The following is a 21,655-nucleotide window of genomic DNA, read 5'->3' as shown; positions in this document are numbered from 1 at the left end:
CCCGTCTCGGCCTCCCAAAGTGCTGGGATTACAGGCTTGAGCCACCGTGCCCGGCCGAAATAGAAAGTATTTTTAACCATCAGACAAACCTTTCTGTTGTTCCATAGTGAATGAATGTTGGTGAGTTGTCTTGGGGTGGGGGACAACACAAATGTCTACAGTCTAGTGAGCTGCCTTCCTTTGGGACAGGGATGGGACTAGTTCATTTTGTCCTCCTCAGTTTTATACTAGAATGATTTCTACTTCTAGGCAGAAGGTTTGGTAATGCAAAGATGATGTTAGGTAAAAGAAAGGGACATTGGATTTTTAAAGCAGATTTGAGTCATGGTCAAATGATACTGTAAGACAAAGCATACTTCCTAACAAGGAATATTACTAGAGATAAGGGCATTTTGTGATAATAAAGGCATCAGTACATCCAGAGGACATTAAAAATCCTTGTCTTGCTTCAAAAGACATGATGTTAAAACTGACAAAAGTGAAAGAAGAAACTGGCAGATTCATGATTAAAGTTGGAGATCTCGGCCGGATGTGGTGGCTCATGCCTGTAATCCCAGCACTTTGGGAGGCCGAGGCGGGTGGATCACTTGAGGTCAGGAGTTCGAGACCAGCCTGACCAACATGGTGAGACCCTGTCTCTACTAAAAATACAAAAATTAGCTGGGCATGGTGGCAAATGCCTGTAATCCCAGCTACTCAGGGAGGCTGAGGCAGGAGAATCACTTGAACCCGGGAAGCGGAGTTTGCAGTGAGCTGAGATGGCACCATTGCACTCCAACCTGGGCAATAAGAGCGAAACTCTATCTCAAAAAGAAAAACAAAACAGACGTAGGAGATCTCACCACTCCTCTTCTGTGATTAGAACAAGGAAGAACACACACAGAAGGAGAGAGAGGGCCTGACAACTCTCCCTGCCAGCCTGGCCTCGTGCACGTTCATTAAACCCACCAGCAACTGCAGAGTGCACGTTATTTTCAAACGAATATGGAATATTCCTCAAGATAGACCATATGCTGGGCCATCAAACAGGTCTTGATAAATTCAAAGGGAATGAAGTAATACCGGGTATGTTCTCAGTGAAATTTAAGTGGAAATCAACAACAAAAGATATCTAGAAAATTCTCAATTATTTGGAAATTAAACAATACATTTCTAAATAAACCCTGGGTCAAAGAAATTAAAAAGAAAAGAAAATATTTTAAACTGAATTATAATGAAAACATAGCATGTCAGTATTTGTGGGATATACATAAAGCAGTATTTAGAAACTTACGGCTTTGTAGCTTAAATGTTTATATTACATAAGAAGAAATATTACACAAAATCCCTATCAAAACATTGGCAAAAATTAAATCCATTAACATATGTAGAAGGATAATATATTATAGCCAAGTGGCATTTATCCCTGGAATGTAAGGCTGGTTTGTATTTGAAAAAATCAGTTCATATAATTCTTCATATTAACAGAACGAAGGTGAAAAACCATATGATTATTTCAGGAACCACAGGAAAAAGAATTTGTCAAGATCCAATGTGATTTAAAAAAATCTCAGCAAACTAGGACTAGAGGGGATGTTCCTCAGCCAGATAAAGGCATGTATGAAAAACCCACAGCCAGCCAGGTGCAGTGGCTCATGCCTGTAGTCCCAGCACATTGGGAGGCCAAGGCAGGTGGATCACCTGAGGTTGGGAGTTGGAGACCAGCCTGACCAACATGGAGAAACGCCGTCTCTACTACAAATACAAAATTAGCATGTGGTGGCACATGCCTGTAATCCCAGCTACTTGGGAGACAAGCAGGAGAATCGCTTGAATCCGGGAGGCAGAGGTTGCAGAGAGCCGAGATCACGCCACTGCACTCCAGCCTGGGAAACAGAGCAAGACCCCATCTCAAAAACAAAACAAAACAAATCAGATGGAACAGAATATAGTGCCCAGAAATAGATCCATATGTATATAATCACCTGGTACTCAACAGAAAGGCCAAGGTAATTTAAGAGGGAAAGGATTATATTTTCAAAAAACGATGCAAGAACATTTGAAGAGTCATATGGAGAAAAAACTGAACCTGATTCCGTGCCATAAACAGCAGTCAACTTGAAACAGGTAACAGACCTAAATGTGAAGGCTAAAACTATTAAGTTTCTGTGAGAAAACACAAGAGAAAAGCTTAGTGACCTAGGCCGGGCGCGGTGGCTCACGCCTGTAATCCCAGCACTTCGGGAGGCTGAGGCGGGCAGATCACAAGGTCAGGAGATTGAGACCATCCTGGCTAACATGGTGAAAACCCGTCTCTACTGAAAATACAGAAAATTAGCCGGGCCTGGTGGCAGGCGCCTGTAGTCCCAGCTGCTCGCCTGTAGTCCCAGCTGCTCGGTAGGCTGAGGCAGTAGAATGGCGTGAACCTGGGAGGCGGAGCTTGCAGTGAGCGGAGGTTGCGCCACTGCACTCCAGCCTGGGGGACAGAGCGAGACTCTGTCTCAAAAAAAAAAAAAAAAAAGCTTACTGACTTAAGCACAGATTTATTGGGTTACATAAAGCACTAGCCATAAAAGAGGAAAAAATAGAGTAAGTTGCTGTGAGCAGGAAACACATAAAAACCAAAGTGCTTTTTCCCATTCCTTTCATCAGCAACAATCATCACCACAGAAGACTAAAGTCGGGGGACGGTTCTCCCCCCTCACAAACAAGCAGTCAGTTCTGGAGTGGATAGCAGATGGGTGTCCTCCAATTCCATTACGACACTGTCTACCTGGGGAGAGAATCAGACCCCACAGGTTGAGGGCTGAGACCTTAAGACTGCCCTCCACTTCTGACACCAGTTGCAAGTCCAGGCCTCTGGAATTTCTGACCAACCAGCCATATATTAGGGTTCCCATGTTCCCCTCCTTGGGTTCAATTAATTTGCTAGAGCGGCTGACAGAACTCAGGGAAACATGTAAGTTTACCGGTGTATTTTTTTTTAAGACGGGGTCTCACTGTATTGCCCAGGCTGTCTCTAACTTCTGGACTCAAGTGATCCTCTTGCCTCAGCCTTCCAAGTAGCTGGGACTACAGACGTTCCGCCACCATGCTTAGCTAACAAAGGGTATTTTAAGGGTGAAGAGATACATAGGTGGGGTGAGGTCTGAAAGGATTCTGAGCACAGGAGCTTCTGTACCTGCAGGTGGGTTGGGGAACTCATTCTTGTTCACCTTCCTGTCAGCCTCCACCTGCGGTTCTCTAGAAACTCCCCAAACCCTGTCCTCTTGGGCATTTTATGGAAATGTCATTGGATAGGCATGATTGAAACATGGACAACCATGTTGAAATGTGATTGGACCAAAAAAGGTGTGATCTAAACCCGGCAAGGCCTGACCAGGTTCTTTGGGCCTCTTTGCACAGCATTCCTTATCCCAGGGTATGAGGCAGGACCCTCTCTGGAATAAGTCTTATGACCCACAGTCAGATCAGAGTCTAGCTTTGGGCAGGTGAAAGGACGGCAGAAGGTCAGAGAGGGAGATTCTGTTTACTGTAGTAAGGGCTATGGGAGTTATGAGACAGGGACCAGCTACAAAAACACTCGTATATATCATCACAGTTGGACTTCATCAAAATGAAAAACTCTTTGAACGATATCATGGAGAAAATGAGAAGGCAAGCCACAGACTGGGAGAAAATAGTACAAATGTATATTTAATAAAGGATTCATATTTAGGATATATAAAGAACTCATAAGTCAGCCAGAAACCAAACAGCCTGCATTATTATTATTATTATTATTATTATTATTATTTCGAGATAGAGTTTCGCTCTTGTTGCCCAGGCTGGAGTTCAATGGCACGATCTCGGCTCACCACAACCTCTGCCTCCTGGGTTCAAATGATTCTCCTGCCTCAGCCTCCCGAGTAGCTGGGATTACAGGCATGCACCACCACACCCGGCTAATTTTGTTTTTGTATTTTTAGTAGAGACGGGGTTTCTTTGTGTTGGTCAGGCTGGTCTCCAACTTCTAACCTCAGGTGATCCGCCCGCCTTGGCCTCCCAAAGTACTGGGAAAACAGGCGTGAGCCACCACACCCGGTCTCAGCCTGCTTTATAAATGGATAGAAGATTTGGACACTTAAGAGAAACACATGGCCAGTAAGAATCTTTTCATGTGTTTCATATAATTAGTCGTTAAAGAAATATGAATCAAAGCCTCATTGCGATACCCTACACACCCACAGTGATGGCTAAAACTTGAAAGAACTGACAGTCTCAAATGTTGGCGAGCAGATAGAGCAATGGGAATGCGCGTGCACTGCTGCTGGGAATGCAGTCTGCGACAGCCGGCGTGAAGATGCATGCGTTAGACCAGCCAGCAGCCCTCCTGGGGAATTTTTCCAGAACAGATGAAAAACAGATTCCACACCAAGACTTAAACTCAAACGCTCATAGCAACTTCATTTGTTTGTTTGTTTTTGAGACAGAGTCTCACTCTGTTGCCCAGGCAGGAGTGCAGTGGCCCAATCTTGCCTCACTGCAACCTCTGCCTCCTGGGTTCAAGCCATTCTCCTGCCTCAGCCTCCTGAGTAGCTGGGATTACAGGCGTGCGCCACTGCACCCAGCTAATTTTTGTATTTTTAGTAGAGGGGGTTTCTCCATATTGGCCAGGCTGGTCTTGAACTCCTGACCTCAAGTAATCTGCCGGCCTTGGCCTCCCAAAGTGTTGGGATTACAGGTGTGAGCCACCGTGCCTGGCCTGCAGCTTCATTTGTAATTGTCCCAAACTGGAAGCAGCCTCAATGCCAGTCAGCAGGTGCGTGGATACTACAGTGCCAGATCCGTGTACTGAGAACACTTGGCAGTGCAAAGGAAGGTGGCACGAATGCATGACAGCATGGGCCACTCAGAGACATCACGCTGAGAAGCTAGGCACGAGGGTACATATTGTATGGTGGCATTTATGTGCTACTCTAGGAAAGAAAAGTCCAATCCATAGTGACAAAAATTGAGTCGGTGGCTGCCTGTGGCCAACTGCAAGAGGCCCATGGGAGCTTGTAGGGATGCTGGAAACACAGGTCTCCTCCTGACTGCAGTGGTGGAGAACTGGCTGGATGCATCTGTGAAAGCCCTCCAACTGGACACTTAAAATGGGCTCATGCTTATAGAGTAGAAATTACAGCTCAGAGTTAATTTTTCAAAAAAGTGTTATTGTAATCTTCCTGGCTTCTAGAATTGCAGACTTTTAGATTAGGAGTGGGTCTTTGAGATTGTGTTGTCCTCACTGATGGACAGATGAGGGAAGAGACCCAGAAAAATACAGTGGCAGAAACAGAACACCAAGCCAGGTGTTCTCCCTTGCCTCTCAGTGTCTTTCTTAAAAGTCATGCTGCAGGAGATCCCGGGAAATAGGCAACGGGCATCCTCTTTTTTCTCCCCTTCTATTCTAGACTTGCCTATGTCCCAGGGGCCTTTTGCTCTAAAAAGTGTGTTATGTCGGTCAGCCAGTGCCCACAGCACCCAAGGTTAACAAGGTGATGAATGGTAGCAGTGCCAAGCGTGTGGACGACACGTCCATCCTGAGAGGCAGGGCTGGGCTGGCCCATGCCTGTAAACAGGCCTCCTGAGAATGAAGGTGTGCAGGGTGGGCCAGGAGCTTGAGGAGCCTGCACCTGCGGAGCAGCCCTGCTGCACAGGCCAGTCCTGTGCTGTTGGTCTCATGGGTCCGTGCCCTCAGCTCTTGCCAGGGGTGGGGTTTGGGGGACACATGGGCAGGGGCAGGCCAGCAGGATTCCTTGCTTCTCTTTGCTCTCTCCTAGGACTACGCCCAAGCAAGGTTTGATGCCTATTTCCACCAGAAGAGGAAGCTTGGGGTGTGACTGTGGGGAGGACTCCATCCACCTCATCACTGGACTGCATGGGGAGGCGGCGGAGCGGGGTCCCCTCTGTGCTTCGACTACTGCTCCTGTGGCAGGAGGCTTTGGGTGGCTCACTACTGAACACAGATGTTTATGATACTAAAGACTGTATTAAAATGGAGCGACATTTATTTCACCTCTCGTTTACAATTTCACTAGGACTCAGAAATGAGATTGGGAAGCAGAAATATAGTGCAATAGTGCAACATCTCTGAATCCTTTTAATCTAGAGAAGGCGTTTCATATTTGGGGGCTAAGGTTTCCAGTCAGAAAGGGCAAACAGCAAGAGTAAGCAGTGTTACTTGCAGGTACTTTGGTTAATGTTGATTTAAATTTTTTTTTTCATGAATGTGCTGGTGAACACTGTGAGCAGGCTTTTGTAGATGGCGATGTGTTATAGACGCTGCTCATTCCCAAGGGACGGCAAGTGAGCAGAGATGTACTGTGAAGTCGCCAGTCACTACTGCAAGGTAGCTTCTGCCTGGGGCCCCCAGAAGCTGCTCCTGTATCCTCTTGGTCCCATGGCTGAAGCTGGAGCAGTGGATTGCTGCCGCCTGCGTGTGGAGCACAGCTCTCCCCTCCTGCTGGGCGTGTGTGACATTGATGAATTTCACTGTACTGCGTGTGACTTCTCCCTGCCCTTCCTCCTGATGGAGTGTGCAGACAGCCGTGCATGGCCATGGGGCAGTGTGAGGACCTCCCTGTCTCCCAGCTCCCCTCCCAGGGGAGCCAACTGATAGACCCAGCTCTTTGGGCCTCTCCTGCCCTCTGCTCTGCCTGAAGTGTGGGATCCTGTTGAGTGGGCTGGGCCGCCCCCAGGCAGGGTGAGGGAAACCCTGGCCTGGGTTCTCTGAAGGCTCAGTTTCCCGGCCCTTAACTTTCCCGATGTCCCTGACGTCGTCATTCTTGTGGGAGACAGCAGCCTCTATGTGGTGAACGGCGTGGATTGAGTGTAGCTGTGAAATCCATATATATGAAATGTCCCGCGGGATACAGTCTTAGCTGACTTTTTTTACTCTGAACTCTTATTTGAATTGTTTTTTGTGCATATATTTCTGCTACCACAGAGATTGTACTATACAAATAAAATAATAAAAACCCAACCTCAAGCTGTCGCCCTTGGATGTGTCCTAAATCTCAGGGAGGGCTCCTGGTACCTGAAGGAGCCCATGGACGGCTCCATCTGCACCCACCCAGTCCCTCAGCTCAGCAGTGCCCCACTGCTCTCAGCTGGCATCCCAGCAGCGTGTGACCCCATCGGCCCTCCTCCACCTCCTCTTCCCTGTCACACTCTGGTTTCCCTGCTTCTAGCCCAGAAATGAAGAGCCCTGGAGGACGTTGGAGACTGGGAGCAGCGCTGGTGCCTGGGGACACTGAGTGGCTGGGCAGGGGCAGGAGGGAGGCTTTCACTATTCACCCTTCTAGAGAGTTACAGTTTTAAACAGGTGAAGCCAAACTGAATTGAACAGCAGTGGTGGTACACTCCTGCATAGGAGCTCTGGTGGCTTCTCACTCACCATCTTCCTGTGCCCAGGCCACTGCTGGCCTCACTTAGCCCTCACCTCTGCCTGGTCCTTCACACACGAGCTCACTTGCAGTCTCCTTGCAGAGATACATTTGGAGCCGATCTTCCAATACTGGTCTCCTTCACTTTGCCCTGCTGTCAGCTCAGTTACAATCTCAGGCCTTGCTATTCTACCCAAGACACCGGCATTCCCTAAACCACCCTGGGCCCGGCCCTGGCCCATCGTTTCTCTCCATGCACCTTAACTTTCCTGGAGCCCCTGGTGGTCTCTGCATCAGGCCATAAGCTCACGTGGACAGGGATGGGCTCGGGCCTTGTGCTGTTCACTGCCGAGTCTTCCACGCAGGTGACCCACTCCATCCCTGTGTCTCCCAGTGACCTCCGTGCCCCAGAGGTGCCCACCCCAGTGCCTTTTTATGTGCCATTCTCATGGCAAACTGGACTTCTCTAGCCACCACTGCCAGGTACCCCCATGTCAAAGCCAGGGCAGGGCTGACTGGTCATCTCCCTGGGATCCCACACCACACCCCTCCTAAATCACACTGGGGCCAGTCGCCACGAGTGCTGCTCACCTATCCCCACCTCACTGCCTGCCCCAAGTCTCTGCCCAGCTCCCTCCCCAGGAGGGAGTGACGCGTTGGGTTCTGGATTTGGTCCAGATCCACCTGCAGCTCTCCGGAGTCCTTCATTTAGCCTCCTCTGTTCCTACCCCAGCACCATGGCACCGTTTCTCTAAGCTGAGTCTGCTCGGCATGTAGAATTACCTCAGAGGCCCTGATACCACCGCTGGCATCCGGAGGTCCTGAGCAAGGCAGTCCAGGAGCCAATGGACAGGCTCCTCCCAGCAGCGGGCCACAGCCACAGCTGTGGGAAGAACCACTTTGCAGCTTGTTGGCTTCTGGGAAGCACTGGCTCTGCCTCCCAGCAGGGGTGGGACCCAGGCCAGAGGAGACTGCAGAAAGCCACCCCCGTCCTGCCAGCAACGCAGGAAGGAGCACCGGGGAGGGGTCAGGAAGACTGTAGCCTCAGTGAGGGGAGGCTGGGCTTGGAGTCAGGCTCAGCCCCTGTTCTGACCCCCGGGGCCTGGGGTAATGTCTGCTGCTCGGGACAGCCTCTGCCCTTCCTGGCAGGCATGTGGCCTTGGGCGTGTGACACCATAGCCCTGCCTGGAGCATGGACCGGGACTCAGGTGCCCCAGACTGCTCTGTACTTCCAGCCCCCTGAGGCCCGGCACCAGGGCATGGATATTGGCACCACTCCCAACAGAGAGTAACCCAAACACCCGCTCACAGCCAGTTGCACACCTCCAAGGATGGGGAGCTCACTCCCCTAACCCGGCCTGGGAATACATTTGCTCACTCCAAGTTATAATGTGCTGGAAACGTCCCTCCTTGGCCCTTCTCTGCCCCTTTTCACCCCAAGAGTCTGACATTGCAGATCTGCAGGTCCTGGCCTCGACTTTTTGAGGTCCCAGATCCTACACCATGCCTTCTACCCTGCCACCTGCCTCAGCTAGAAGGGAGGGAAGAGACGAGACATCACTCCCCAGGGTGGACCCTCTTTATTCCTCTCCTGCCTCAGAGGTCAGGACGGAGGTCTGGCAGGACCTGCAGTGGGCCCTAGTCATCTGTGGCAGCGAAGGTGAAGGGACTCAGCTTGTAGCCTGTGCCGGAGTAGAACTTGTTCTGGAATTCCACCCTGGGGGTGAGAAGAGGAGGGGTTGGTGAGGGGAACTCCCACCTCGAGCAGCCCAGGCCACAGGGTGGTTGCTCACCAGTGCAGCCGCAGGGCGTGCAGGAAGGCCGAGAGCCCCTCCATCACCAGCAGGATGGCCACGGTCATCACAGCAAAGGCGGCAAAGATGGGGACCAGCACCACAGCCGCCACGCCAACCTCCCGGCCCAGGCCCAGGCCTATGCTCATCACCATGGCCCACAGAACCTCGGACAGCTCTGCGAGCAAAGGAGACAGTGGGGGCCAACGGCAAGTGGGGGCCTGCCAGCCCCCAACCTACCTGCCGCAGCCTGAAGCCCTCCCTGCACGGGGAGCCAGCGAGGGACCTCTTTGGACAGTCCCGCTTTACAGAGGGGAAACTGAGGCCCAGAGAAAAGAAACCCGCCCAGCCAGCAGCCGTAAGTGAGAAGCCAGGAGCCGGGGCTGGCCGTCGGTGGCCAGGTCACTCACGGGCGTGGGCCAGGCTCAGGGCCCACAGGCGCAGGTAGGATGCGGTGTTGGAGACGCAGCCCAGGCAGAACTCGATGGTGTGGATGGCCTGGTGCATGAGCACCTCGGAGGGGACGAGCTGTGGGGCGGGTGCAGTGAGGGCCAGCGGGGCCTCACCCGTCCCACCCCCAGGAAGGCACCGCACCCACCTCAGCCTCCTCTTCATCATCCAGGCCCCCTGCCTTTTCCTCATCGGAGCTCCAGCCATTCACAGATGCATCAGGCAGGTCCAGCAACCCAGCCTTGTCTTCCTCCTGGGGAACGAGCAGGCAGTGTTGGCAGCGCTCCAGCCTCAGGAGGGCCCCCGCCACCCACCAGGCCTGCTCCTGGCCACTTAGGAGCCTGTGAGGAAGTGGGGAGTCAGGTACACACCGGACAGTGGCCTCTCCTCCCAAGCAGCCCCCCACACCTTAGGCCCGGTCCCACCTGTCGGCCAGCGGGCCTCCTTCGCAGGTGGGGGCGGTGGCGGCGCAGCAGGTGCAGGGGTGTGCCAAGCAGCAGGATGGGCACCATGGCCAAGGCCAGGACCACCAGCGTGGCCTGGACCACCTCCTGCCAGGGAGAGGGCGAGAGTCAGGGCACCCCTGCTGTGCACACCTGCACAGGAACTTGGATCACAGCAGTCACAGGGCCCAGAGAGCCTGTGGCCGCTCCTCCCTTCAGGGCCCCCGGGGGCTCCGTGCCCTCACTGAGTGAGGATTTGGCTCCATAAGGACTCCTGAGGGAATGGACCCCAGGTTCCCAGCGCCACTTGTGCCACCTGCTAAAGATGCACACCATCACCTCTGACGGCCCTGTCTGCACAGCCCGGGGCCCGCATCCCCGTTTCTCGGACGAGGATCCTGCAGCTCCCAGTGGCCCAGTGACCATGGGATCCCCATGAGGCTGTGTGAGCTGGGCCCCCCAGCCACAGCACACCTGCCGGGGGTAGAGTGGCCGGTTGGTGGGGCTATGGGAGAAGAGGAACATGTTGATGAAGTGGATGAGGATGCTGGGGGCCGAGGCAGCGCTGGCAGCCGACACACACAGCCACTTGTAGATGACTAGGAAGACGAGGTAACCGAAGAGCCCCAGCAGGAAGGTGAGCTCCGGCAGCGTCTCCAGCAGCAGCCGGTGCCTCTGGCCAAAGTGCCTGGCAGGTAGGAGGGAGGCGTGGTCACTGGGGCCCACTCTGGCCTGCCAGCCTCCCATCCCCCAGGCAGCTTTGGCCCTCACACGTGGTTGAAGATTCCAAGGACCACCCCGAAGGCCATGTGCACGACCCCCAGGATGACGGACATCTTCATCTTGAAGGAGTTGAGGAAGCTCAAGTGGTTGGCAGCCAGGCTCCAGACCTAGGGTGGCAGCAGGGCAGGCTGGACTCAGGGGCTCCCTGGCCAGCACTGCCAGGAAGTCCCCGGCCCGAGTCCCTCTCTCTCATCACCCTGTTTTCCCCCTCGGAGCCTGCAGCCTCATCCATCACCCACCCACCGAGGGGCAACAGAGCACAGATGGGCCAGCCGCCACGGCTCCAGCCTGGGTGACCTTGGGCATGGCCTCTGTGCCTCAGTCTCTTCTTTAGGTGAGGACACGGCTAACGTGCGGCCCACGGGGTTGTGATGAGGTTCAAACAGAAAATCAGGCCGGGCACGGTGGCTCACGCCTGTAATCCCAGCACTTTGAAAGGCTGAAGCAGGTAGATCACATGAGGTCAGGAGTTCCAGACCAGCCTGGCCAACATGGTGAAACGCCGTCTCTACTAAAAATACAGAAATTAGCCGGGCATGGTGGCAGGTGCCTGTATCCCAGCTACTCAGGAGGCTGAGGCAGGGGATCGCTTGAACCCGGGAGATGGAGGTTGCAGTGAACCGAGATCGCACCACTGCACTCCAGCCTGGGTGACAAAATGAGACTCCATATCCCAAAAAAAAAGAAAAAAAAAAGAAAATCACTTCCACAGAGGGTTGGGAACAGTGCTTAGCACAGTGCAAGCTACAGACTGGTTCCTGTCCGGTCTGGCTTTGCCTCCGCACACTCAGGAGACTGGTTCCTGTCCCTCCGCACACTCAGGAGACTGGTTCCTGTCCAGTCTCGCTTTGCCTCCGCACACTCAGGAGACTGGTTCCTGTCCAGTCTCGCTTTGCCTCCGCACACTCAAGAGACTGGTTCCTGTCCGGTCTGGCTTTGCCTCCGCACACTCAAGAGACTGGTTCCTGTCCGGTCTGGCTTTGCCTCTGCACACTCAGGGGACTGTGATGCAGGCTCTGCAGGGCAGGAGCCTTGTCTGCCTCTTGTGCTGAGGAAAGGGCCTGGCACACAGGAGTGCTCCGCGATGGCACTGCAGGAGGGCTGAACCGAGGGGAGTGCCAGCCCCCACTCCCAGCTGCCTTCACCACCCGCGGACACTCCACCCCAGGACTCACAGGGTCGATGCCAAAGGGGTAGGGTCCCAGGAAGACACCGGTGACGTTGGGATCCAGGGTAAGCATCGCGTGCTGGGCCAGGAATGCATCACTGTGGCAACGGAGGGCAGGGCGGTCAGGGCTGTGGGGGTTGCGGGGCCCCCGGCCAGGCTGGGGCCCGGGCCTCACCTCCAGCCAGACTGGTTGGCCATGGCGGCCACACTCCAGCCCGAGGGGAAGATGCTGGTGGCGCGACTGAAGCACTCGTTGTAGATGAAGCCAGTGTAGATGGAGAACAGGCCCATGAGCAGGAGCAGGTAGCGGCCCCTGAAGAAAGTCTGCCAGATCTGGGGGGGCAGCAGTGTGGTGAGGGGCTGCCTGGCCCCACTACCCTCATCAGGACCCCAGCCCGGCCCCTCACCTCATTCTGCGTGGCCTTCACTGCCGGCCGGTTCTCCGCAAGCACCATGGCCAGGGCGAAGAGGAACATGAGCAGCCCGTGGCCCACATCCCCAAACATCACAGCAAACAGGAAGGGGAAGGTGATGATGGTGTAGGGGGCTGTGGGCAGAGGGCATGGTGGGTGAGCTGGCAACCCCCAAACACACCAGCATCCGTCTCCCGGCCCAAGATGCCACAGAGGCCCTGTTGGCTTGCAGTCAAGAACCCACCACTTAGCAGCCGGGCACGGTGGCTCATGCCTATAATCCCAGTACTCTGGGAGGCCGAGACGGTGGGGGGGATCACCTGAGGTCAGGAGTTCAAGACCAGCCTGGCCAACATGGTGAAACCCTGTCTCTACTAAAAACAGAAAAATTAGCCGGGCATGGTGGCGCGCGCCTGCCCAACTACTCTGGGGGCTGAGGCAGGTGAATCACTGGAACCTGGGAGGCGGGGATTGCAGTGAGCCGAGATCATGCCACCGAACCCCAGCCTGGGCGACAGAGCGAGACTCCATCTCTGGAAGAAAAACAAACCAAAAAACCAAAAAACACTGTGTAGCCAGGAGTGGTGGCTCACACCTGTAATCCCAGCACTTTCAGAGGCTGAGGTGGGCGGATCACTTGAGGTCAGGAGTTCGAGACAGTCTGGCCAACATGGCGAAACCCTGTCTCCACTAAAAGAACAAAAATTAGTTGGACGTGGCGATGGGCACCTGTAGTCCCAGCTACTCGGGAGGCTAAGGCAGGAGAATGGCTTGAACTTGGGAGGCAGAGGTTGCAGTGAGCCGAGATCACACCACTGCACTCCAGCCTGGGCCACAGAATGAGGCTCCATCTCAAAAAACAAACAAACAAACAAACAAAACCATGTGACCAAACCAACCACACCACAGGCTGCCCCCTGGCTCTGGCTTGCAGTCTCCAATGGTCACTAAGCTTCCTGACATTCCTCTGAGGTTTGCACTATTATTTCCATTTTGCAGGTGAGGCAGCTGAGGCTCAGAGAAGCTAAGAAACATATCAAAGTAGGCGAGATGGGCTTCCAACCTGGGCCATGTCCACCGCACAACCTCTGTTCTTTGCACAAGCCCGTGCGGCTCCCTTGTAAACTCAACAAGGGGGAGTTGGCTGGGAGCCGACATAAAGCCTCACACTGGCTGCAGAGCCCAACAGCCTCTCGAGAGTGACGGGATGCGCGCTCCTCATCCCAGGAGGGCAGGCCGGGCCCGGGATGGAGATACCTCCCGCTCAGGCTCACACCCATCCAGTGGGGCAGCTGAGCCTCCCAGGACACGAGTAAGGGCGCCGTGGCTCTCACCGGGGTTGACCTCCTGGTAGCGGCCCACGCCGTAGGCATCCACGATGCCCTGGAAGCTGGCTGTGAAGCGGTTGGTGCGGATGAGCGTGGGGGGCATGTCCCGGCAGGGGATGCGGTGAGCCACGGCGCTCACTCCCTCCTCCGTCTGGATGCCAGGACAGGGAGAGACCAGACCAGTGGCAGGGGCCTTCAGGGACCCTGGGACCCCCAGCCAGGCCCAGCTGGAGATGCAGAGCCCTGTGGGGGCTCACTGAGCAGCCCCTTCCCCTCTCTCTGAAGTGAGATGATCGGCCCTGCTATGCCCTGGTGGGGGCCCAAAGACACCACATGGACTGGCAATGGCTTGGGAAAGGCAAGCGTGCTGCCTCCTAGGGACGGCCCAGGAGAAGGAGCCCAGCCTCACCCGCAAGCACCTGCTGTGCGTGGTGGGTGACCCCGGGGGCAGGGGCATCACACCGGTTCCACAGACCATAAGCAGGCCTAAGGTCACAGGGGGGCCTGAATTGAAATGAGGCTTCTGACTAAAACTACCCCGTCAGCCTCCAGGGACTCAGGAAAGTCAGGGTAGGGCTCGTTGGGCCAGGGCCAACAGGGTAGACTCCCTGGAAGAGGTGGGCCGTGGAGGAGGCTGGGAGGAGAAGGAGCCCCTGGGCAAAGCCCAGGTGCAGGGAGCCGGGGGCTGGAATTAAGGCAGAAATGCCCCGGCCTGGTAGGAGGGGCGGGTGGGGAGGGGGTGAGGTCTCAGGCTTCGTGCTCACCGAGCTGTCCCGCAGGGCCTCCTGCAGGGCAGGCAGGTCTCTCACGGAGCACCAGGCCTCGGCAATGAGGCACTTGTGCGTGGTGCTCACACTGCACTGGTTCAGGGCCAGGTACACAGCCTTCATCTTGTGGACCTGCACCTGCCCCGGCGGTAGCAGCTGCAGCACCCGGCCCAGCACCTGGCTCAGGAACCGCTCTGTCTCCCCCAGGACCTGCGCCAGAGTGGGCAGTCAGCGGGGGCTGGGCGGGCAGGTGGGGTGGCTGGGCTGGGAGCACCCACCTCCTGCACCCACCTCTGGGAGGCCAGGCCAGGGCACCCACCTCCTGCAGCTCCTGGCTCTGCTGCTGCAGCTGCCGCAGGGCTCCGCGGCGGGCCTCCTCCTGCTCCAGAAACGGGAAGACGTGGCAGTGGAAGCTGGAGGGAGGTTGTGCTGCGTGAGGGGCCTGAGGGTCCCGGCTACGAGACTCTGAGTCTGAAGGGAGTTCATGGGGAGGAGTCGTGACAGGGCAGGCTGGGAGGTGACAACAGGGGCCTGCGGAGCGGGGCGGTGGGGCGGGTATTCCCAGTGACTCACCAGTCCGTGATCTTGCGGATCTTCTGTCCAATCTGCTCTCCCCAGTAGGAGATGAGGAAGGTCATCCACATGGCTGGCTCGCCCTGCAGAGCAGGCTCAGTTGATTCTGGAGTCTCACTCTGCCCAGGACCCCCCAGCCCAGGGCCAGCTGCTCACCGTCACGGGGTGCTCCAGCGGCTGCTCCAGCTCCCTGAAGCTGGCGATGAGGAAGCCGCGGCAGGCCCTCCAGAGCAGGCGCTCTAGGGCAGGGGCCTTGTGGGGCTCTACCGCACCTGCCACAAAGCTGGCGGCCACGGGGCTGGGCAGGACTGCTCCAACCTCCCGCCCTGCCTCCCCCACCAGGCCCCCGGGGCAGGACCCTGACCAGCATGGGTAATCGGGCAATTGGGCCCACTGGCCCTGCCCACAGCGGAAGGCAGGAGGCCTCCTGGGCAGGGCCAGAAGAGAAGGACCCCCTCAGGGCCAGGGCTTGGGACTGTGGGAAGTTCCGGGCCTGAAGGAGGAGGTGGGGGCAGCCTGAGAGCAGGAACAGAGGGGAGAGCACTGGACAAGGAGTTGGAGCTCAGCCTGGCCCGGCCCAGCCCAGCAACTGGCCAGGGGTTCTGGGCTGGCCAGAAAGGACAAGAGGTCAACCCCTCACTCACTTGACCCTCAGGTCCTGATGCGGCCCCCCCGGAGCCTGTAGCAGGGGCATCCTCTCTGAGGTCCCATCTGTGTGGGCGGCTGCCAGCTAGGAGTCCAGAAGCACCATGAGCCCTGGGCCGGACAGCCCCTCCCCAGCCTCCCAGTCTCCTGCTTGGGCTGGAGCTGACCTGGGGTCCATGGCCCTGGCCCAGTACGGCGGCGTGGAGCTGCAGCTGGTGCAGCTGGGCCCGCAGGGCCTGCTGGTTGCCCCGCACATCCCGCAACTCCTGGGCCAGGCGCTCTGTCTCCTCCTGGATGCGCAGCAGGTCCCGGGGTGGGGGTGCCGGCAGCCTCCCCTCAGGCGGGGGCAGGACCAGCCCAGCCCGCCGCACCTCCTCCTGCAGGAAGGCTGGGCGCAGAGGAACGGGAGTGGGGTGCAGTCGACGTTGTCTCAACAGCTGAGGACCCCACCTGCTGCCCCAAACGCCATCCGCCACCAGCTGCTGGATTCACCAGGCAGAGGCAGACGGAAAATCCTGGCCAAATCTCCATCCAGAAGCTGTGCTCCCCTTCCTCTGAGCTCAGGTCTGGGCTTGCTCTCCCTCCCCACTGCTCGGCAGAGGGCCTGAGGTCTCCCCACAGGCTGGCCCTCGCGCTGCAGGGCTTGGGACCGGAGCTGGCGTGCGTCCTGTATCTGCCTGATTGTTGAAAAGCTATGAACTGCAACAGCAAACACAAAACCCAGCCTGCTCCATGCCCCTGCCTTGGTGCCCCTCAGGCTCTTCCTGAGAGCGGTTCCCCAGGACAGGGGTCCCTTTTGCATGCTCCTTGGGGGCATCCAACCCTAGATCCTGGGCCCACCCACGCCAGCCCAGCTGCGGACGAGAAAGCTCTGTCTGTGCCTCTTCCCTACTTAGAAATCCCTGTGGCTCCCCGGTGCCCACAGGACGAAGTCCTAGGCTCTTACGCTGCATTCAAGGCCTCCCCAGCCAGCCCTGCCCTAGGCCCTCTGCTCAGCCCACACAAGGCAGCCACCTTCCCAAGCACACTTCACAGATCTCAGCTGCTCTGTCTTGGCCATGCAGGGCCCTGCTCTGTACCTCCTTTCTCTGCCTTCCACCTGGCAAACCCAGACTCTTCCTTTCAGATCAAACTTGGCCCATGCCTCCTCCAGGAAGCCTGCCTGGAATGTACGCCTGGGACCAACTCACTGAAGGTCTTCTCCAGCTCCTCGCAGCGCCGAACATCAACCACAAAGCGTCTCTGGAAGGCGCTCACCGAGGCGTTGAGCTGTGGGTGCCACACGGAGGGGTCAGTGTCTCAGGAAGGGGGTCAGGGAGCTTCTCAGCCTAGAGCCCAGGCCTGACTCTCCTCAGGCCTCAGCTGCCTCCTCCAGAAAGGTGCTGAGCACCCTGGGAGCCACAAGAGGCCGATCAGAGCACAGACCAGACCCCACACCCCGGGAGGGCATGGGGAGGAGCCCACTCAGGGGCCTTAGTCACGGGCTTCCCATGAGCAGCGCCCATGGCAGGGGCCGCTGGGGTTCAAACGGGGCCAGGGCCCTATGGGGGGGCGGTCCCCATCCTGCACCGGCCTTCGGGCTAACCTCGGCAGTAGCCCCCTTCCCACGCCTGCCCACCCGACTCACGTCTCTGAACTCCACGAGGCCCAGCTCGCCCAGCCGACTCACGCAGGTGTAGGCGGCAGCTGTGGGCAGAAAGAGCTGGACCAGGGCCACCTCCTCGCTCCGGAACATGGAGCCCATGGTCCTGTGGGTGGACACGGATGGGGGCCAGTCAGAGGCGGACCACAGACAGTTCCCAACCACAGGCATCTGCGCACCTTCACTCACTGAATCCTGGAAGCTGTTGCTGCTACCACCCCCATCTGACAGAGGTGGAAACTGAGGCCTGGGCAGGCTTGGCGTGGTGCTGAGGTCACGCAGGAAGTAAGCAGTGGGACTGGGAGACCCCAAAGCCCACTCTCGGGCCAACCTCAAGCTCTCTCCTGGCTTGCTCTGCCCACAGGGACCCCCGCCCCTACCTCCAGCATCTCCCAATGACACCGGCTCCACCCCCACCTTCACTCTGGCCTCCCCCTCTCAGGCTGCCCTCACCCTAGACAGGATCCCACTGGCCCAGGCACTCAGGCCCAGGGCTGCCCCGGGGGTGGCTGGAGCCCTCCCTGCTCCCTGTGGGGCTGCATGTGCTGAGAGGCGGGGGTGGGCATCTCCACTGGGTACCCTGGGACTGGCCAGGGAGCACCGCTGCTGGGAGGGGGGCATCCCCTGAGGCCCAGGCTGCCTGGCAGCAGCCGCAGCCTACCAGGTGTTGAAACCAACAAAAGTGAAACTGCAGAATGGCGGGGAAGGGCCCGGGGACTTGCTCAAGGCCGATGCAGGCTGAGGGCGGGTGCCAGGCCACCTCCAACCCGCCCTGGCCCTGTGGATGCTGGGGCCCCTCCAGCTCCAAAGCCACTGCTCTGGGGGCCCAGCGCCCCTCTGTGGGACTCAGTTCCTCAGCTCGAAAATTAGGGGGAGGGGACAGGCCTGGTCAGGGCCCCGCCTGCTGCTGGGCTGGCCAGGGCCTGCCCAGCCAGTCACTTCCTCCCCCGGGTCTGGTTTACTTAACTCTAAATAGAGAACCGCAGCCCCAGCCCCAGCCTGGGAAAGGAGAGAAGGAGGGAACGAGGGAACACTGAGTGAACGGCCCAAGGCTGCAAGCGGGCCGGGCAGGGGGCAGCGGGGGCCTGGGTTCCATCCCTAAGGACCAGGCCCGGCCACAGGGCAGAGGGACTTGGGGCCCAGGGCTGTGTGACCTTGGGCAAGTCTCTCACCCTCTCTGGGCCTCTACTTCCTCTTTGGGTGAATGGGACGTGGCACCCCTGACAGAGACAGGATCTAGGGAGGTGACAAAAATAACCAGAGCCCCCGACTGAATCCCTTCATCCACAAGACCTCACACTAATCCCTGGGGGGAGAAATCCTGGGGGAGGGGGCGCTGGACCTTTGTTTTATATAGGACTCCACTGACACTTGGAGAGGTAAAGTCCAACGTTATGTGCCCAGCACAAAGGGTGAGCTCGGAAGAGGGCTGCGGTCTGACCTGGCTCCCTCTGGGGCTGTGCTGGCCAAATAAGGGGGTGTAGGGAGTCAGCTCTGGGGATCCGGGGAGGGGGCACCCCTGGCTCAGGGCCATCAGGGCTCCCACAGCCACTATGCCAATGGCTCAGCTCCTTCCAGCACTTCCCAGGGGGTGGGGGAACAACCTATAATGGGCAGGGGGAGGGGTGTGGGGATGTGATCAACCCCCGCACCTGGCATGTGAGGCCTCACTGGCTCACCCCCTACCGCTGTCCCCCTTGATCCCCACTCTAGCCAGGGGTCACCCAACCACTTTTATGGTGTAAATGAATATGCCTCCATCCTGCGGCCCTGGGGTCTAGGCTCCAGCCCACTCCTCACCCTGTGCCCCTTTCCTGGCCCCTCATAAGGCTCCTCCAGGAACCCACCAGGTCTCTCTGCACTCCCGCCCTCCCCCGCGGATGACGGGAAGGCAGTAGGAGAGGGTCTGGCGGCCCCTCCATTCCAAATGGGGTCGGCTCTGGAGTCCAAAGACCCAGCTGGTCTCCAGCTCTGACACTTCCTAGCTGGGCGGCCTCAGCTTCCCCATCCGTAGAATGGGTCCCTCCCTCCCAGGAAGAATGCAGCAGGGAAAGCTCCGCGCACACCAGGCCCAGGAACGCTGGGCTCTGTTGGCCAACACCCCACCCTTCTCCTCCTCCCTTGGCGATCCTCCGTGGCCCCCCCAAGGCCTGACACCCGGCGGGGTGGCGGGCTGAGCTGCATTCACGGAGCCAACTGGGTGGGGCGCCGAGATCCCCTCCCCGGGGCGGGGGAAGAGGGTGGGCAGGCAGAGCTGGGGCTCCGCAGACCCCAGCGGGGTCACTCACCCGGGTGGGCTGCGCGCCGCGGCTCCGCTGCTGGCTGCCCCACTCCGCGCACGCCGGGCCGCACTCAGAGCTGCGTTCCCGCCCGCCTGGGGCCCGGCGCAGCTCACTCCTTTCCGGGCAGGCGGGGCGACGGGGAGGGGCCAGGGACGCCCCGCCCCCGGCCCAAGCCTCCACCGGAGTCCGGGAAGCCTGGGGGAGGCTGAGCCCAGGCTATGGCCTCGCGGACGGGTCCTCAGTGGGGCGCTTAATCCCTGAGAGGAGACCTGGAGAACGGAGCGGATGACGGACCAGTGCCAACCGCACGCGTCTGTGCTGGCCCTGATGCAGGGGCAGCTCCGCTCAGACCCAGCTCAGGATAGGGGATGAGACCCTGCTCTCCTCTCACTTTGAGGCTTGTGTGCCTCTGGCTGATGGGACCCCAACATTCGCAGGCTCATGGGCCTGGGGTCCCCAGGATGCTCTCCCACCTCCGGGACCCCTCCCTTGGGTGCGCGGCAGTGAAAGGCGGTGCTTACACCTTCCTGCTCTTGACCACCCGGGAGAGGCCCCGCGCTGGCCCTTGGGTGGATGGCTGCCCCACTCCGGGCCTGCTTCACTGGCAGCAGGACACAGGGCCAGGCCATGCTGCCTTGTTCTGCCCAGGGCCTCGCACCCAGCAGGCCCTGGGAGATACCCTGGGGTAGAGGCCAGCTGTCAGCTCCACCGGCAGCCACAGCCGAGGTTGTCACTGTGACCTTGCTCCAGGTCAGCACCATGGGCATCATCAGGTCCTAGCGCCTGGAAGCTGGGACTCACGGCCACCCAGCTGCCTGCACTTTGGCCAGGCCTGGGGCATTCCCACTGGAGGCCAGGGGCCCTTCAGCTCTGGCAATGCCTAAGCCCCACACAGTGAGCAAAGGCCTGAGGGGCTGTGGCAGGGGTGGACAAATGGAGCCCCAGAGTCGGGCCTGGAAACTGAGTCACAACCAAGCTCAGCTGTGGTTCCTCAGAAAATTGGGGGACTTGTTGGGGGTCATAGGCCTGTTCTGACAGGGGCAGGGCCTGACACAACCAGACAGCTCTGGTGCGGTCTCAGCAGAGCAGTGCCCGGGAGGCCACGGTTAAGGGAGAGAACCAGCGGTGAGCTGGAAAGTCTGACCCGCTTGGAATAGAAGTGCTCCGTGCGCAGCTACAGGCTCCATGCCGCGCTCTAACAGCAGTTATGTCTGGGAACAGCTAAACCTGCAGGGATTCAGGAGTCCTATGCCTGCCTGGTTTTTGGAAGGAGTGCCTGTTTTCATCAGTGGCCAAGATGCGCTGTGAGCCGGACCTGTGGACACTTCCCAGGCTCCAGGCTTCCCCTCGACTCCTGCAGTTACTTCTCACCCCAGTGCCACAGGCTGCGGGGCCCAAGCAGGGGCCCGGCCACTTTGGCATTAGATGGCAATGCCTGGCCTAGCAAGAAGGCCCAGGTGTTAGACCTTAGAAAAGGCTTCCTGGAAATGGGCTGGGAGAGGCTGGTTTTTTGCTGCAGGCCTTCTCAGAGCCTTGAATGTCTACCACGTCATATTTGCCAGCAGGCAGACAGCAGCTGGAGCATTTCCCAAACTCACTGGGTGAGGAAACTTGTTCTTTCAAAGTAGGTTTTTACAAAGTAGTGCTTTGTAAAAAGCACTTTTGGAAATGATGGAAGACAGGGGTTCAAGGTCTGTGAACTGAGTTTTATTATGGGATGTGTGCTCCATGGCCCTGAGCAAGCCTCTTCACCTCTCGGAGCTGGTTTCCTCACTGCAAATGAAGTGAAATCCTTCCACAGTGCTTAGCACAAGTTAAAGTGGGCTGCTTTTGGCCATTATGTGGGCAAGGGGCTTGTGTGTGACCCTGGGGGGAACCCCACCACATTGCTGGGCCTGCAAAGCAGGAAGTGGTGAGCAGCTGCCGGACGAGCAGCCTGGCCTGGGGAACATGGGGAAGAAAGAGGATGTGGCTGGAGGC

At 57.7% G+C, this 21,655-nt stretch overlaps 2 protein-coding genes across 2 annotated transcripts in view; one reads left to right on the top strand and one right to left on the bottom strand.

Annotated features, from left to right (window-relative positions):
• The window catches only part of CHKA (choline kinase alpha), a 57,192-nt gene extending 50,195 nt beyond the window's left edge, over positions 1-6,997 (top strand). The window contains exon 12 of the mRNA XM_011987080.1: positions 5,784-6,997. Coding sequence (XP_011842470.1) covers positions 5,784-5,843 — 60 coding nt within the window. The 3' untranslated portion in view covers positions 5,844-6,997. The remainder of the gene's footprint in view (positions 1-5,783) is intronic.
• Positions 6,998-8,952: 1,955 nt separating this feature from the next.
• On the bottom strand, positions 8,953-18,998 carry TCIRG1 (T-cell, immune regulator 1, ATPase, H+ transporting, lysosomal V0 subunit A3). The gene is made up of 20 exons (XM_011987046.1): positions 18,835-18,998; positions 17,379-17,499; positions 16,942-17,020; positions 15,919-16,139; positions 15,751-15,836; positions 15,263-15,389; positions 15,107-15,189; positions 14,853-14,946; positions 14,531-14,743; positions 13,773-13,917; positions 12,433-12,572; positions 12,201-12,358; positions 12,033-12,123; positions 10,846-10,964; positions 10,549-10,762; positions 10,057-10,182; positions 9,780-9,884; positions 9,592-9,709; positions 9,182-9,359; positions 8,953-9,105 (listed from the first exon to the last, which is right to left on the bottom strand). Exons 2-20 carry the CDS (start codon positions 17,493-17,495, stop codon positions 9,027-9,029), a joined length of 2,493 nt encoding a protein of 830 aa, XP_011842436.1. The 5' UTR covers positions 17,496-17,499; positions 18,835-18,998; the 3' UTR covers positions 8,953-9,026.
• Between the last annotated feature and the right edge of the window lie 2,657 nt (positions 18,999-21,655).

Source organism: Mandrillus leucophaeus, unplaced genomic scaffold, assembly GCF_000951045.1.
Source record: "Mandrillus leucophaeus isolate KB7577 unplaced genomic scaffold, Mleu.le_1.0 Scaffold30, whole genome shotgun sequence".
NCBI lineage: Eukaryota > Metazoa > Chordata > Mammalia > Primates > Cercopithecidae > Mandrillus > Mandrillus leucophaeus.
This window is presented reverse-complemented; position numbering and strand designations above follow the sequence as displayed.

Excerpts from the sequence above, each read along its gene's own strand:
- TCIRG1 (XM_011987046.1), bottom strand. The coding sequence starts at position 17,495 with ATGGGCTCCATGTTCCGGAGCGAGGAGGTGGCCCTGGTCCAGCTCTTT. Across the intron at positions 9,885-10,056 it reads GGAGGCCCGCTGGCCGACAG|GAGGAAGACAAGGCTGGGTT; the intron begins GTGGGACCGGGC and ends CTCGTTCCCCAG. Across the intron at positions 9,710-9,779 it reads ATGATGAAGAGGAGGCTGAG|CTCGTCCCCTCCGAGGTGCT; the intron begins GTGGGTGCGGTG and ends CCCGCCCCACAG.